Source organism: Ischnura elegans, chromosome X, assembly GCF_921293095.1.
Source record: "Ischnura elegans chromosome X, ioIscEleg1.1, whole genome shotgun sequence".
In the NCBI taxonomy this organism is placed as follows: domain Eukaryota; kingdom Metazoa; phylum Arthropoda; class Insecta; order Odonata; family Coenagrionidae; genus Ischnura; species Ischnura elegans.
Window position 1 is genome coordinate 69,905,216 of NC_060259.1, and position 18,060 is coordinate 69,923,275.

General features: G+C 41.9%; 1 protein-coding gene across 1 annotated transcript in view; it reads right to left on the minus strand.

Moving 5' to 3' along the window:
• Nucleotides 1-9,757: 9,757 nt before the first annotated feature.
• LOC124171378 (DEP domain-containing protein 1A-like) overlaps nucleotides 9,758-18,060 on the minus strand; it is a 43,471-nt gene continuing 35,168 nt past the window's right edge. The window contains exons 8-9 of the mRNA XM_046550551.1: nucleotides 17,042-17,212; nucleotides 9,758-10,904 (exon numbers count right to left, since the gene is read on the minus strand). Coding sequence (XP_046406507.1) covers nucleotides 10,773-10,904; nucleotides 17,042-17,212 — 303 coding nt within the window. The 3' untranslated portion in view covers nucleotides 9,758-10,772. The remainder of the gene's footprint in view (nucleotides 10,905-17,041; nucleotides 17,213-18,060) is intronic.

The window sequence follows — 18,060 nt, forward strand, 5'->3', positions numbered from 1 at the left end:
GGGAATGTAAATTTAACAGCGAATTAGAGCGTGATCCTGCACTATCCAAGTTCGTCCAAGAGCATCCATTGTTCATTTGACACCTTCATTGAATCGAAGGGATGCTTTTTATGGTGGTAGAACCAACGCCGTAAAATAGTATCGCATGGTTTCTAAGACGGTTGGAGAAGAAATAAAGTATATGGATATTTGTTCACTATATCCATTTGTGAATAAGTACAAATGCTATCCTATCGGCCATCCAGAAATTTACGTGGGTGATGAATGTCCACCGTTGGAATCTCTTGATAGTAGTAGTAGTGTTTGGATTTAGGGTGCGTCGACGGCAAGGTCATTTTGCACCACTACTGTGCTATTTAATTACAATTGTTATGTATAAAGTAATCTAATGCATCTGATGTCTTCGTTGAAAGTGTACATAATTAGACTTTATTAAAAATGTTTATTTCTCTGAGAAACCGAAATGTACAGATTAAGTTGGTAGGGTGGTCTCCTAAAAGGGTTTTTAGGTCTCCCCCTAGATTATTTCGCCTTCGCGCTTCGCGGTACTTAACACAATCTAGCATGATGTGTCTAATACTTAATGGACATTTACAATCCCCACATTGGGGAGGTTCCTTCTCTTCAGTAAAGAGATACGCATGGGTCAGGGGGCTGTGCCCTATCCTCAATCGTGTAAGTACTACTTCCTCTCTCCGATTACTACGAGCTGAGGAGGGCCACGCTGCTACCGTGTCCTTGATGCCACGGAGCTTGTTATTATTTAGAATCCTCCATGACTCCCTCCATTTTCCAAATACCACGTTTCTTAGAGATGCTCGTAAGTCCTCGTGGGGAACCAGCGTTGAGACTAGAACTTCGTTATTCAGAGCTTCCTTGGCCATGGCGTCTGCTATCTCATTCCCGGCTATCCCCTCATGTCCCGGTACCCACAGAAAATGGATATTCAAACCCTTTCTCGAAAGGGTCAGCAGGAGAGAGTGTATTTCTTGCACGATCGGGTGCACGGGTGAGAAGCCAGAGATGGCTTGTAGCGAGCTCCTGGAGTCAGTGCATATCACAAAGGAGCCGCCGTGGTCATCTAGGGCTTCTAGAGCTGTCCTTATGGCATAAAGCTCCGCCGTGTACACACTGCACATCGGGTGAAGCTTTGCTCTGATGTTCCCGTGGATAGGGGAGACCACTGCACATGCACAAGCAGAGTTATCTTTCGAACCGTCAGTGTAAACGGGGGTAAGGTTGGGGTGATTCCATCGGAACATGGCAAACAAACGCTGGTACTCCGAGGGAGTTGTGGAAGACTTCGGTCGAGATCGTGAAAGAATATTCACCACCGGAGTGGGAGTAATCCAAGGGGGGTGTTCCGAGAATGAAACAGGATACACTTCAGGTAGCGTGAATTCGCATCCGCGAATAAAATCGTTAAAACGAACGCTTACTGGTCTGGTTGCTTTAGTCCTTCGGTTAAAAACATTAATAAAACGGGGTTTAAAAAGTAAACTATAACATGGGTGACTCGTCATTGCTAAAATTTTGGAAACGTAGCTACAAAGAAGCCAGGTCCTTCGGTAGCATAGAGGAGGCTCGCCTGCGTCGGTATATATACTGGGAATCGGGCTGGTCCTAAACGCCCCAGTGCAAAGTCGCAGACCTGCGTTGTGCACTGAATTAAGTGCTTTCAAATACGTCTCGCGTGCGGACGCATACACGAATGAGCCGTAGTCTAATTTCGACCGCACCAGTGTGCGGTAAAGTAAAATTAAGGTGGTGCGGTCTGCTCCCCAAGATGCGTGGCTTAAAAACTTTAAAATGTTTAAAGACTTCAAACAGTTTACCTTGACAGAATTAATGTGCTCCTTCCAGTTGAGTTTGTGGTCGAGGGTCATCCCCAGAAAACGGACTGATTCCACAAATGGGAGGTTTCTACCACCTAGGTGTAACGTGGGATTTACATGGACGCCCCGAGTGCGAGAAAAGTGAACGCACTTTGTTTTCTCCAAAGAGAAAAGGAAGCCGTTATTTTGGGTCCATTTGTGAAGTTTATTGATGGTGAGTTGCGCCATACGCGATGCATTCACGACCCTAGATGATCTGCAGAAAATCGCGAGATCATCCACAAACAGTGACCCTAACACTGGCTCCTTGATGCAGTGAGCTATGTCGTTGATCGCAATAGCGAACAACGTCACGCTCAGAACCGAGCCTTGGGGAACTCCGTTGTCAAGAGGGTAAAAATTTGACAACAACTGTCCCGTCCTTACTTTAAAAACACGGTTGGTTAAAAAATTTTGTATAAAAATGGGCAAACAGCCTCTAAAACCCCACTCGCGTAATACGCGTAGAATCTTACGTCGCCAGACCCGGTCGTAAGCCTTCTCTAAGTCGAAAAATACACCGACTACGTGTTGGCGGAGAAGGAAGGCTTCTTGGATGAAATTTTCAATTCTGACCAAGTGGTCCATTGTGGAACGGTTCCGTCTGAATCCGCATTGTATCCTAGAGAGGAGTTTTCGACGCTCCAGCCACCAAATGAGACGTCGATTTACCATTCGCTCCATTAACTTGCACAGGCAGCTGGTGAGAGAAATCGGCCGGTAAGAATTCGGGTCAGCTCGGTCTTTTCCATGTTTTGGGATGGGGACAATGACGGACTCCCGCCAGGACGGAGGAAAATCCCCATTGGCCCAGAGCTGATTAAAAGTTTCAAGGATTTCCAGCAACGCCGATTCCGATAGATTTCGGAGGAAGGCATTGTGGATCTCGTCGGGTCCTGGGGACGTGTCGTGGGAGTCATGGATGGCAGATTTCAGCTCCCAAATGGTAAATGGCATATTGTAGTCTGCCGTTGTTTTAGGCTCCATAAAGGATATAGGGACGTTCTCGAGCCTTTTCTTGAGGATCGCAAAAGAAGGGTCATAGCATTCGTCGCTGCTCACTTTGGCGAGTAATTGGGCGAATACGTTCCCTATCGCAGCTGGAGAAGTGATAACCTTTCCTTCGACTTCTAGGAAGGATATACCTAGATGCTGGCTGCTACCCGATATGCTCCTCACCTTACGCCATACCTGTGCAAGTGGAGTCCTGTGGTTGACACCGGAGACAAAATTCATCCAAGAAATCCTCTTTGCGTCCTTTATTACCTGACGCGCTTTCGCTCTTAGTCGCCGAAAAGCGGAGAGATTATTTGCTGTAGGATACTTGTTGAAAATTCGGAGAGCTTTCTTACGTTTTTTAATGGCTTCTGCGCAGGTTTCATTCCACCATGGCACCGCATTTCTTGGAAGGATGCTTCGAGATCGTGGTATGCTAATTTCGGCGGCTTGAATGATGCTGGATGTCAAAAGATTTACGTTTGTTACACAGTCGTTGTTTTTATCCCACACGTAGTTAAAATTTGAGTTAAAAAGATGCCAATCAGCTTTCCGGACAATCCAACAGCCTGGTCTAATAAAATCGGGGTTTATATTTTGCTCCCTTTTGATTAAAAGGGGAAAGTGATCGCTCCCAGTAAGATCCTTATGCACAGAGAGTTTGAGTTTATTGACCAAACTAGTCGATAAAATACTCAAGTCAATGGAGGAAGAATCGCCGCTATAAGAGTTAAAACGGGTTTTCTCGCCGTTATTGAGTAAAAAAAGGTTAAAATCACTAATAAAACTTGATAAAATACGTCCCCTGCGGTTGCACTGTTCCGGGGTGCTTCCCCATAGACGATCGTGAGCATTAAAATCTCCGAGTAAAATAAAAGGCTGAGGTAGCTGGTGAACAAGGGATTCTAGATTAAAACGGGTGACGGGTGCACCCTCCGGCAGGTAAACGTTGCACACCGTTATCGCCTCGGGAGCGTGCACCGTCACCGCTACCGCTTGGAACGGTGTGTTAAGATTTATTCGGGAGGTGTAAAGAGCCTCCCGGACAAAAACCGAAACTCCACCATGGGCTCGTTGGCCACTAGTATCGTCCAGTCTAAAAGTGTTAAAATGTTTTAAATATCCCTTGTCTGTATCTTTAAAACGCGTTTCCTGCAAACATATACAGAAAGGGTTAAAATCATTTATTAAAACAGCCAGCTCCTCCTTATGCCGATAAAATCCATTACAATTCCATTGTAATATAAAATTCATAAAAAGGGTTTAAAAAGGGTAAAAGATAAATAAAAACAGAAAAAAAAGGATGTCAATATTGAAACTTGGAGCAGCATTAGCCCGGAAGTCTGTGGAATCATCGCTTTAAGCGACTTTTCCTTCCCTTATTCCTGACTTTTTCGATCTCTGTGTCCGAAATACAGAGATCTTCGTCTATGTCCTCCTGCATCGGTTCCATACCTTTGCCGGAGGGACCAGGAGAGGGAGTTTTCTCTCGCTGGTCAGGTTTTCTGGTGGTTTTCTTTGTTGTATTTTTGGGAGACACTACGGAGGAGTTAGGGGTGTTTTTTTTAGTATTGCTATTGTTACTCGCATTTGTTTTTTTTAATAAATCTATCTGCTTTTCAGGTTCCGTCTGTGTAGAAATGGTGCACTTCTTAACTGGAGCAGAGGCGATTGCGGCAAAGGAACGCGAGAAAGAGGGGGCACTAAGGGCTTTGAACTTTTTCCTTGCCTCCAGGTAAGATATTTTTTCCATAGTTTTTATTTCCATAATCTTCCGTTCCTCTTTCATTTTCGGGCAATCGCGAGAGTAAGCCGCGTGGGTACCCTCGCAATTCACGCAGCAGGCCGCTTCCGCACATTTGTCCCCATCGTGCTTGTCCTTGCCGCAGCGCGGGCAGGTGGCCTTGCCCTCACATCGCGGTGCGATGTGGCCGAATTTTTGGCATTGGAAGCAGCGCATCGGTTGAGGGAAGAATGGTCGCACAGTTACAGATTCGTATCCTAAGAAGACTTTAACGGGCAGTTTGTCTAGAGCGAACGTGAGAATTACTGACGTGGTATTTATCACTTCACCGTTTCGCTTCGTAGTCAGTCTGCGGCAGTCGATGACGCCCTGGGGGGCCATCTCTCTCTTGATCTCTTCTGGTTCCACGTAAAGAAGGTCGTAGTGACTTATTACTCCCTTAGAGGTATTTAGAGTGCGGTGGATCTCGACTTTAACTGGGATGTCGTGTAATTTTTCAGTTTTAAGCAATTTTTCAGCTTGGATGTTGTTCGCAGTCTCTATTAGTAGGGTACCATCTCTTAGTTTTTTCACCGAATTTGGCTCTCCAGTAATTATCGATTGCATAGCTTTTTTTATGAAAAAGGGAGACACCTTTTTCATAGTGTCACCTTCTTTGGCGCATTTCATAGACAAAAAACGCTTCGAGCTTTCAAAAGACTTTTCTCCTCCGCCCGTGTCCGGGCGGGATCTTTTTGGTGGAGGAAGAGTAATCGTCTCCATGAAAGTAAGAACATAATTCATCCCCTGGGCTCCCCACCCACCACGGAGCCACACATTTGGGACGCCACCCGCAAGCCGGAATGGACATCAGGGCTACCCACGGGATATAGGAACCTTCGATAGGGGGTCTCTTTTGGGTTAGAACCTCCAGCGCGGGGGCCCTCCGATCCCACACGCCTTCGGCCGCCCTACGGAGACCCCCATATCTCCAGCACTAACCCGTCCTGGCGTACGCTCGGAAGGAGCCGCCAAGCTCCCCAGCCGCCAGGAGCCGATTGACCGAGCTGGGCTCTTCTCGGCCGCCCGTTTTTCGGGGAATACAGGGCCGAAGTGGGGTATTGAACTCCGGCCCATACCGGGTTTCCGACGCCCAGCTGGGTGCCGGAGAACTCACCCACCAGGATCCCCTTCTCCCCCTTGTACGGGTCTCCACGCACGGCAAACACGTGGGTGATTCTGGACGCCAGATGTTACGGCTACTCAGAACAGCAGAGTCACATGCTGTCTGGACACTATCCGAGCGAGCGACGGGGTTTTTTAACGAGCTTGTCTCCTCGGTGGGCTCGGGTCCGTGGGGGCGCGGCTCCCCAAAGGAAGAGATTACTCTCTTCCCCCCGGGGAATCTCTTGATGGCCTGGTTAAATGTGAAATTCTACCACCACAGAACCTTCACCATCCTGTTCAGCCGGTAAAGATGAATGGGAAGCTGATGTTCCCGTTTTGTATGAATTGTGTAACTGATGAAATTGAAGGCTCCGGCTGCCTGCACACTGATGCCGAAAGGATGTTGAAAGGGACATGGGTCACGGATGAAATAAAGAAAGCTGTTTCACTAGGATATGTAGTCACGAAAATAAACGAGGCCTGGCACTATCAAGTAACCAAATACGATCCACAGATGGGTGAAGGAGGACTATTTTCAGAATACATTAACGCCTTCCTGAAGGTCAAACAGGAGAGCAGCGGTAGGCCGAGTAGGTGTACCTCAAACGAGGAGAAAGAAAAGTATGTACGAGAATTCGAGGAACGGGAAGGAGTTACCCTTGATAAAGACTCTATCAAAAGTAATCCTGGAATGAGATCCCTAGCTAAGCTCATATTGAACAGTTTCTGGGTTAAATTTGGCCAGAGGGATAATTTAACCCGGACAAGTGTGCTCAACAGATACGACGAACTTAATGGCTTGTTGCTGAATCCTAATGTTGAGGTCACGCGTTTGGTGGAAGTGAACGAGGACACTCTCTATGCCAACTGGGTGGAGACGGAGGAAGCGGTGTCACCCTCAGCCGGTAGCAGCATAATCGTCGCGTGCTACACAAGTGCGCACGCTAGGCTAGAGCTGGATAAATACATCGAAAAACTGGACCGTCGTGTGCTTTATTTTGACACTGATAGCGTGATTTTTACACAGCTTCCGGGGGAGTGGGAACCGCGGGTTACTTCACTGGTGAAGGGCTATTTCCCTCATTATTTCAATCGTAAGGCAAATGGTGAATATGTCGGTGACCTACCTCACCCTGATTTTTATGGTGCAGATCAAATGACGTCTCCAGAGAAAATAAAATGTATGGACTGGTACGAGAAAATGAAAGAGCAGTGCTATGTCTTCGACATGAAGAAAGAGATCGAGGAATATTGCAGAAAGGATGTTGAAATTTTAAGACTACCTAGCTTGCCTCTAGTTTAGATCTCTGTTTCTCACCACAACGGGGATCGATCCATTTCGAGATTGTCTCACAATAGCAAGCTCCTGCATGGAAGTTTTCGTAGGAAGTACCTCAGACCAAACACGATTGCATGCATCCCGCCTGGAGGGTATAGATGGAAGGATATTCAGTCCTTCAAAGGAGTTCTATGGCTTTTGAGTGAGGAGAGAAAAAACAACATTAAAATCCATCATGCAGGGAACGGTCCTGAGAGGAGGATAATAGGAAGAAAGGTCGACGGATAGCTAATAGTCCTGGTGAAACACACCAATCACGTTATGAGAGCACGCAGAGAAAGAAGGCCTCGTTGATGGAAAACAGATACAGTGTAGTAGAAGTGGGAGTGCGGCTTTGCTAGAGAAGTGGCAAAAATCCAGAATTTTATCACAGACAGAGAGGATCCTGTGATGATGAAGACCCCTTTAAATCCAAGGGATGCGTTTTTCGGTGGCAGGACAAATGCTGTTAAGCTGCATCACAAAGTGGACAGGAGCAAGGGAGAAGAAATTAGGTATTATGACGTGTGTTCACTTTACCCCTTTGTCAACAAGTATTAAAAGTACCCTATTGGACCACCTAAAATTTTTATTGGAAACGATTGCACTCCCATTAATGATATAGAGGGTCATGTGAAGTGCACTGTTTTACCGCCATACGATCTTTACCATCCGGTTCTACCTGTTAGAGCTAATGGTAAACTGCTTTTCCCACAGTGTCGCTCCTGTGCTGTGGGACAAAATCAAGAAGATTGTAACCACAGTAAAGAGGAAAGAATGTTATCAGGGACATGGGTGTCAGATGAGGTGAAGCTGGCTTTAGAAATGGGTTACCAATTGGCAAATATGCTTGAGGCGTGGCATTACGAGTTAACCTGCTACAATCCAGTGACCGGGGAAGGTGGTCTCTTCGCTGAATACATAAATTGTTTTTTGAAACTGAAACAGGAGGCTAGTGGGTGGCCTGGGTGGTGTGTAACGCCTGAAGATAAGGCGTCATACGTAAGATCATTTTCGTCTAGAGGGTGTGGATTTGAATGAGGACTCTATTACCGTCAATCCCGGCCTAAGATCTCTCGCTAAACTTATGCTCAACAGTTTCTGGGGGAAGTCTGGGCAAAGAGGGAACCTCCCCCACTGTTCAATAGTAAAAAACCCTGAGGATCTATACGACCTGATCTCAAACCCTAACGTTGATGTGTCAAAAATAGTGGAGGTTAATGAAGAGACTGTGATTGTGAGCTGGTCCGATGTCGAAGTCTCTAAAGACTTCTGATTCAAGAAATGTGGTAATTGCATGTTACACAACTGCACATGCCCGGATTGAATTGTATGGGTACTTGAGGAATAATTGCTTTTCCAGAGAGCATCTGCATTAAAGTTCCTCTCCTTTGCAGCTAGTAGACGTGTGACCATATCTTTGGCAACGGAAGCATCGAATGGGCTTAGGAATATACGGTCGTACTTGAACAGCATTGTTACAAACATAGATGGACGAGGGGAGCTTCGGAAGGGCAAAGCTGTTCGTGTCCTTCAGAGTACCGTTTTGCCTCGTTTTCAGGCGGCGGACCGAAATCATCTTTTGGCCTTTCAGGCTCTTTTAATTTCCTCCTCTGTGCAGTCAGCAAGGTCCCAAGATGTTATAAAACCATCGCATGTGTTAAGTGACCTACGGGGTTCCACTTTTACTGTTACTTGAAAGAATTCCTTCAGTTCTAGAAGTCTCTTAGCCTGTCTTGATTGATTCACTTCGATTAGGAGAGAATCTAATCGAAGTCTCTTTGCTGTTTCCAAGCCCTGGATCACTTTAGCGATCACGAAGGGAGAAACATTTTTCCAAGCTCCATCTTCAATGCTGCTCATAACCAGGTATGACGGATCTTTTTCTGAGACGTTTTCAGTAGTCTTATACTAGGTTGCGCCTCCATAGAGGCAGCGATATTTGATTTGGGGTACCCAGAGAAAGAAATTCTCTTCATCTCCAGGCTTCCCACCCACCATGGGAAATGAATTTTCAATACTTCCACTAATTCCTGCCCTGAATTATGATTTTCCCCATTTTGTAGAAAATTGCACAACCCTGTGGCAAATGTAGATGCAAAAAGGTTTTTCCATGGCTGGAAATATTGTGACTGATGAAAGAGCCACTTAACTTCAAAAAAATGCACAATTAATGCTAAGTTTAACCTTCTGATATTTATTCCAGTATAAGGATTCTTCTATAAATTGCCGTTTTAAATTCCAGTGTTATTACTTTAACATGGCATATTCAAATACAATTTTATTGCTAGAAGCAACCTAATAGTACATAAATATTTCCAAGTGTAAATGTTATATTTTTTGTGTAAGACTTTCGTTATCAATGTTTTCTTTAAGTTAGAATCAAGTGTACTTATAGTTTTGTTCAGCTGATCTTCTTAAGGGAACAAGCATCCTAATGCAGTCCTTGAGACACCAACCCTTTCAGTCGCCTTTTACGACAAGCAGGGATACTGTGGGAGTATTCTAAATCCCCCTACCCACAGGGGCTACATTTATTCCCATGTATTTTTCTTATTTCGATAAAGGTTTCTCACTGTCATGTAAGAGTAATATGCCTCTTAAGCAAATGCGCACTTGAATAACATGTATCATTAAAAATACACTCCTTGTAGACAGTTAAATTACTTTGGAAAGCTCTTTAAAAATATAGTTAATTTATTTTCAAACATAAGACAATCATTCATGGAATTGCCAGAAGTTACAGATGGTAATGAGGTTTTCAAATCTGAGGTAAGATTCCTACAACAACTCACCTATCCACATCAGGTTAAAAAACATCTCATCTGGTACAAAGGACAAATAAAACATTCTTTGACATAAAATGATACTATTTTTGTCATATTTATACAAAAGTGAAGGTAACTAGTTCATTTGATTTTTTTCACAGTAGCATATAAAACCAAGGTTATACATAATATTTTTATATTTGGCACAACAATCAAGAAATAACAAGTAGCATAACAAATAAACATCTTATAATTTCCTTGATATTTTTCACATGCAACGTTAGCATCAATAATAAGTCCTACAGTCTGCTCCAGCAAATCAAAGAGTCAAAGATAAAGACAGATATCTTTACACAATACATAAAATTTAACTATTTGTGTTTCATTCATATAGTACCATTTATGAATAATTCTTTAGAAAAAGAGGAGCACACACACAGTCAGTGAATGCAAAAAAATCTGTACAGCACTACGGAAGTTCTCAGATTTTTTAAATGGTCAATTTATCATTTACTTCTACTTTTATGCTTACCTCCAAAAAAATGGAAGGCTAAAAATTTTTCACACAGAAAATATTCACAAGAACAGGATTATATTAAAATATATTATCTAAGAATAACTCATACCGATTATAAACCAAGCATGGGATAACAATACATATAGAAATGTACATGTAAAGCATATTCACAAATGATACAGCATTTCAATCTCATCTCTGAATGAAAGTAACATAAAAATTGAGTATATTCCATTTATTTACATCAGAAGGAAAGATTTCTGGCTGATGAAGACGAAATAATGTAGAATTTAAAATAGAAATTAGCTTGATTATGGTTTCCCACTTTTTCCAATGAAGTCCAGTTCTTTGTCTTCTGACGATAGACTGGAGAAAAAACAACACATAAGGCACAAAATAGAAGGAATTCTTATATCCTCATATTTTTCAGACGAGAGAGCGAAGCAAACCCCAATATCCTTTTAGGCTTTGACAACTTCTCATTGTCCTTCTTGCAACTGGGAAATCTCATATTATATATGTGAGGATAGGCCTCCCTGAACTGGAAAGGAAAGTAATCAAATTTTATTCACCAAACCCATCATCAGCACTAAAAAAATATTATTTACTTGACCTCAACAGCCAAGTGAAACCCAATTGAAAACAACTTTACGACAATGAACCCTCACTTCCTGCCCTGTTACCTTTTAAAAATTGCTTACAATATTATGATCCAGCATAAGCCCATAAGTGGGAAAAATAATTTCAACTGTACTTAAGATACAAAACAAAGACACAGGGGTGCAATTGATATAGCATATTTGCAAATGGTAACAACATTTAAAGCCCTCCTTTGAACAAGGGAATTTTTTTCAGAGCTGTAGACAGTACATGACCAATTCAGAAGCAAATGCAGTCACTTCAAAGTGAGATGCCTATGATCCCTTGTGATTGTACACGGTAACTCAGTTACCTGAACTTATTTTAATGCAGTACCGTATAAGCATGTGTAAGAGGCGCACCCCTATTTTGAGGATCGAAGCTATAAAGAAAAAATATTTGCAGCATTTTTTATCCTATCGTGCATTGTTGCAGATGTATGCGTGGAATTTCGTCAGTTATCGAAATTTCGTCTTTCAGTAGTAATTGAAAGAGGAAAGTTTGATAACTGCGGCGGTGATAGCGGCATAAGAGCGAGTAGAAAGAGTTCCGATCCTCTCTTCGCATACGCCGTTGCTCTACGATGCTTGTCCTACTCACGAACAATTTTGTCTAAAAGCTCTCGCAGGAGTATTGCAATAGAATTACAGCCGTGCAAAATTTTAAGGCAAAACACGACAGGCACATAGCATGAACCTTCCCAAGAGATTGGACAACAATCGGGGCAATCTCAACGCCGTAGGATAATAACCATATCGTAGATTTAACGGAGCCACACTCGGCCCTTCATCAGCCAATGCCTCTGCCATTTTTTTTCCTTCCCGAGACCCCACAAGAAAATAGGAAAATATCAAGTTACGGGGGAACAATGGAAACATGTTTCATCCCTACCCCATCTCATCAACTGGCCTTTTTCAGTCTACCAGGTGTATTCTCCTAGTTTCTGGAGGTAAAATGCTAGGTGAGTCACCTAATGAGCTCAAAGATATCTCTATATCTTTCAGCAATTGTATGACACGCACGAGGTTCTAAAAAGAATGAGACCTAATGCAACGTATATCTGACAGCATTTAAGTTTTTTCAGCTCTAATTGATTGACACAAAGATTTTAAGTTAAAACAAGGCTACTAATATTCAACATACTCCAAACAGCACAATTTCGGAAGAAACAAGCGTAGCATAAGCGCATTCAAACAAGACGAGACGGACTGGAAACTTCAGGCAACGCAAACTGCCTATATCACATTACTGCACCTTCACCCATTCGCTTTAAAGGCAATGATGTCACATGCAAGATCGGACGTGTTCTTCCCTTGTTTTTTCGCGCATAGCCTCGTTGCTTGAAATACGGAGGGGAGGGAGAGCGCTCCTTCCCCTCGCCCTCTCCTTCAGCGCTCTTCACTTATAAGCATTTCCGATTTCTTCTATCCACCATTTAGTCCAACAATGAACACACTCATTCGAATTTTTTAAACAGCAGATTTTGACACCAATATAATTTTCAGTTGCAATAATCCTCATATTTGTGACTGAAGATGATTTTTGAAAAATCAGGTCCGCAGCGTAATGGAAATTACTCAGCAAGACAGATGTTGACTATTAACCAGGCATTGCCCTTCAAAACTACACACTTCTGTACGTTTGATATGCTATTTATATTTGCAGTATAAATGCTGCGGGATGCCCACTCGTGGCAGTAAATTTAGCGCGCCCTCTGGAGCGAAATACCCCGCGCGATCTGTTCCATGTTCACCTCTGGGGTACCGACGTGACGGCGCGATGCTTACCAGTAAGAAAAGCAAACAGGAGCATTTTAAAAATACGTCACTAAGGGAGAAACTCCCCTGCCTGCCCTTTCTTTTTGACCTAAGGTTTCAGATGACTGACTCACGCTGAAAAGGCCACTCAGTTCCCCTTGGACTTGTGACCGGTGAAGGAGAGGGGGAAGGATAAGAAGTTTGTGTAAGAGGCGCACCCTCATTTTCGGCTACAATTTCTGGGAAAAAAGGTGTGCCTCTTACACGCTCTTATATGGTAATATTATTTATGCCGCTATTCCGCTAATTTAGAGTGCTTCTCGGACTCAATGAGAGCTTTCTTTGCCAGTTCACGATCTTTTTAGTGGCAATAACATGGTTGTACCCGTATTATTAATGCTCCATGTAAGGCCTGGTTTCGAAACCCACACATCCGTGGCTGTGTGATCACGGATACAGAAAAGTAGTTTGCTCGAATGTTTCAAAACACTGCTCGATGTCGGAAACGTCACTGCCAGGCACCACGCCACATAGTCGTGTCTCGCACTGCAACTGCTGCGGGGCGTGTATCCTTGATCATGTGTATCTGTGGTCGCACACTGCGAGGCATAGAAAACAGGAACACGGCTGTGAATGCAGCTAGCTCGCGATCACTTCCATTTTATGAAGGGGTTTCTAATGGAAATAATAAGCCCGGTTTATCCTAGCATTGATGCAGTAATTCCGATGATTTTGCATCCGATTTTATGTTTTTATAAAGATCGTGGCAAAAATTGAGCGAGAATGATAATCTAGCACGGATAATCCGCAACCCAGATAAACCGCAGCTGGATAATCGAGAGTCTGCTGTACTTCGAAAAATGGCTTCGTCGGTTGTGCATCGGCATAATGATTGACAAAGTAATGCTTTACATGATTTTTATTCAGCACGGTAGCTATAAATTGTTTGAATAGTTGTAATTAAAGTAAGGAAATTAAGTGATGCAAAACAACATCGCCTTTCGTCTGGATTTATGCTTACGTTTATCAGATAGAAATTTCTCTGTTACTGCACCACTCCTGTTCCTGTAGAAGTGCTCACAATAGGTATACTTTAATACATATACTGGTAGAGGTCCGTGAAAGTGGTTTAATTTTTTGCTAAAATTTGTTTTAAAACCATGTGATTTCGGTGTTATAGAAAATCTTGGCGGTGTTAATATAATGCTACATTTTTCCCAGGTTTATAGGCATTTTATTATTTTATGGTACACGTTTCATGAATACTTACACTTTTATTTAGCATTTTACATAACATTTGACACAATTTCGATTGTACAAAATTTCTGATAAAACTAAATGAAAGAAATGGTTTAACTTACATTGGTTCAAGGTATATGAATGGTTCAAGAGTGAATACGAATCTTGGTGAATACGATCGGCAAGCGGCAAATTCCCATTACCTCATATGTGTATACTTTAAGAGCCATTCCAGAATTTTTGGATTGTCAAGTTTCTCTACATTAAATAAAGCCTTTAAAAATGCTTTTGTAGTAGCGAGACTAAACGAGCCAATTGACCTTGGAATCCTAATGAAATAGAGCAAATGAACATAGGCAGTGTTAAACAATGAACACTTAGTCTTTAATAGATTATGACTCATTAGATGTGATTTTTTTAGCTAATCCACTCAAAAAATGCAAAATTTTCTTTTTACTTACAGATTTCGCATTATTTCGCGTCTCGCGAAATTCACGGACCATAAATATATTGGCTATTACTTGCTCCACCTTTAGTATAGCGACAATTCACTAAGGCGAGTGTTTATTTGACAACCGTGGGGTATCGTTTTATCGAGGTTGCAGTGTAATAAGCTTGATTCCTGTGGAATCATGATGACCCACTCATTACTGCTCGTAAAGAGTGCACACACTAGGTCCACTTATAATGAACATTTAATTTACGAACTTTCACAGATAAGAATACACAAAAAATTCAAGCGTGCCCAAAATTTCAAATTTGGCACCTTTAGAGTTGGCCGATGCGAGGAAGTGTGGCATAAAAGAACTCACGCTTAGAGCACAGTCTCAACAAAGTATCAATTAATCTCTTGTGAAGCCGGTAACCATTCAGCATTTTGCCCATTCTTCCTTACCCCACAACAGCACAATTTTTTCGGCTCAAACAGCGTTGCAAGCACAGTTAGATCAGTTGGTCAAAATTGTGAGTTAAAGCAAAATAAATATACGGTGTTGCACTCTGCAGGATAACCACACTTTCTGATGCCTTGCATTGGTTTATCAACTTACGAACAAGGTCTCTGAATCCATCTTGTTAACATGTCAAGGACTTCCTGCATTTGTGCATAATTTAATTGCGTTTATAATACACATGACTTTGAAGATATTATGCAGACCGAGTATAAGTACGGGAGATTGAAGAGGCTAGGAATTTTTGCCAGATATGTTTTTTTGAGATGATTCCTAAAAGAAACACTCTTACCAAGTTCGTTATTATGAGCCTCAGGTTTTTCAGTCCCGTGAACTACGTAATGACGAGAGTTTACTGTAGCTCAAAAGGTTGGGCATTTCAAATATTCATGGAAATTATAAATATGGCCACACTGAATTCTTTCATAATTTGAACAAAAATCATTCCAGACAAAAGCTAATGATAGAATTAGAAAAAGGTTTTTTCTTTGGGAATTTTCAATAGGAATCTCTCAAAATGGTATTGTAGAAAGGACTATTAGCTATCATTTGCCTTGAAAAAATGCAATACATATACAGTGGAACTTGGTCAGTACGTTCCTCCTTAGTACGGCGATTTCTCTCGGTCCCGGTACCATCTGAACAAAGTACAAGTAAAAGTATTTGATTAGTTCGTTAAAAAAAGTTTTGCTTTCCTGGTGAGTACGCTCCATTACTTGCTGTGATGCAACCCGCAATTTGTTCTCTAGTATCTACTTAAGGGCTGTTAACCTCCGAATTCATGATTTAATTTATTATTATCAGCCATTGACATTCTTACATTCATTCCAAATCTCTCTTTCTACGACCATGTTTTATCCAAACGCATTTCTCAATTCTTGTGACGCTATGAATAATAAAATGCGGCCATTTTTTGGGATGTCTAGCTATGCAAAACTGCAGCCAATGAGAAGCCCCAATTTTTCCCTACCCCGAGCTCCTCATCTTCTGTTGTCTTTGGAGTGCCACACTCTGCACAAATTTTGCAAGTGGGCAATTGTTGCTATTGCATAAGTTATCATAACAAGGGCAGTTAAATTACATTTGAAATGGAGAGAAAACGAAAAGTGAAGCAGATTACAACTTTAGAAAAGATTGAAAATCTCGAGGAATTGGACCGAAATCCTTGCTTGAGAGATGAATTTCAACAAGTATTGCAAATGTGATGATGATCTCACTGTTTGCCAAACCATGTCAATCGATGAAATTCACGAACAGGAGTAGAAAGAAAACGAAGATGGAAGCGATGAAGATGATGGTGAGAAAGGAAACGAGTCTTATCCAATTCCCACTTTATCTAAAACAGTCCAGGCTATGGAGTACGTGCGTCATTACTTGACTACTGTTGCGGGAGCAGACGATGCTCTGGATCTCCACTCGAAGCTTATCGTTAAAATACTTGATTTCAGCACAAGAAATAGAAAGCAGACGACATTAGACAATTTTTTTAAAGTAAATTTCAACTACTAACGAAGAATGTACGTAACATGTTCTACTGTATTTTTAAAGAAAAATATTCAATATAATGTGAGATACAAGATGACTTGTGAAACAGCATTCCTAAGTAGATCAATGTGTTGCTATTTTGATTCTGAGAAGAGAGGATAAAAGGACTAAGGTACCCCTAGATACTCTTCATAGTCGTTCGTGTAATTTTTTAAGGCACAGTCACACAAGGGTCATACATGGGAGTATGGAAATTCTCTTAGAATGCTTATAACAACTTGAGTGCATCTTTAGTAGACGTGTATTATTAACTGAAAATTATGGCATGCTTAAACTTTTGCTAACACCCACATTCACTGTCAATAGCCCATTGCCAGAAATGCACATCTGACATGAGAGATATTTTAAGAGAACTTGATTTTGATTACGTAAATCACAGCCGATACAATCGCTCGTTTCTCATTCATTCTTTGAACTGCAAAAGCACTTTGACACAAATTAACTAAGAGATGCCAGCACTGTGATCCATATGGGACCGTAATCACAAACTTTTGAATGGACTAATACTGAGCAAAACTTCATCAAATGCTTATACAAAGAAATCTCACCATTTTCAGACGCTTCTTCTTTTCTTTGGACCCCATCTTCTCATCCATAATAATTTGATCAAGAAGCTCAGCCAGAGCTAGCCTTGAGCCAGCTAACTTTTGTTCTTCAAACTGCTTGGAGGTGATTCTTTCACAATACGTAACTGGCAGTCCACTGGAACCAGGCTTGACCTAGAGGTGGAAGCATTGGAGACATACTGAATTATAAAGAACAAATTCACCACACTTATAAGTACATATGTAAAAATTAACCACCTTCACGATGACATGGGTGTCCAGATAAGTCAATGTATAAAATTCAGGCATAATCCTAGGATAATCCAGATCGAAGTTTGAAAAATTTACCGGTCATATTGCCACAGTATTGATGTGATGTTTTTAAAGTAAATTATGATTTTCCATGCTAGATTTTAAAATTATTTAACAAATATGTAAAAAGATCAAATAATTAGATCCCAGGGGGTCTATTCTCTAACTCGAAGCGCAGTAGCTTTCTGGTGTAAAGATGCTTAATTAAGCTACTTGCTCCCACTTGTATTCTCTAACGCTGAAGCTCCAGCGAAGGGAGCTTGCAGAAGCTACCGGTAGCTTATTAGGCTCCAACCCTTATTCTCTATGGGATTTGAAGCTACTTCCGTAGCTTCAAACTAGCTACCACGGTAGCTTCGCGAAGCGCGCCCTCGAACCCCGCGCTTCAGCTAGCTACCATCAAAATACATAGGGAATTCCCATAGGGCCATGTAGGGTTCTTGGGAATTCCTATGAACCGCCGTGAACCAAGTGGCGCGTGTCGCTAATCTTTTGTTCTATCCCATCAGTCTTTCTTGACACGGCTAGCGATTGAGTGGTAAACAAGAAAAGTTTTGACTATTTTTGTTGTTTTGCGTAATTATTTTCTTTAATGAGGTCGGGAATGCTGCGTAAATAATTTGAAGCCTTCAATTATTGTATTCTTAACAAAATAGTGGGCATGAGTGACAAATTTCGTGACTAAACATATATGTTTCGGAGTGAACTAT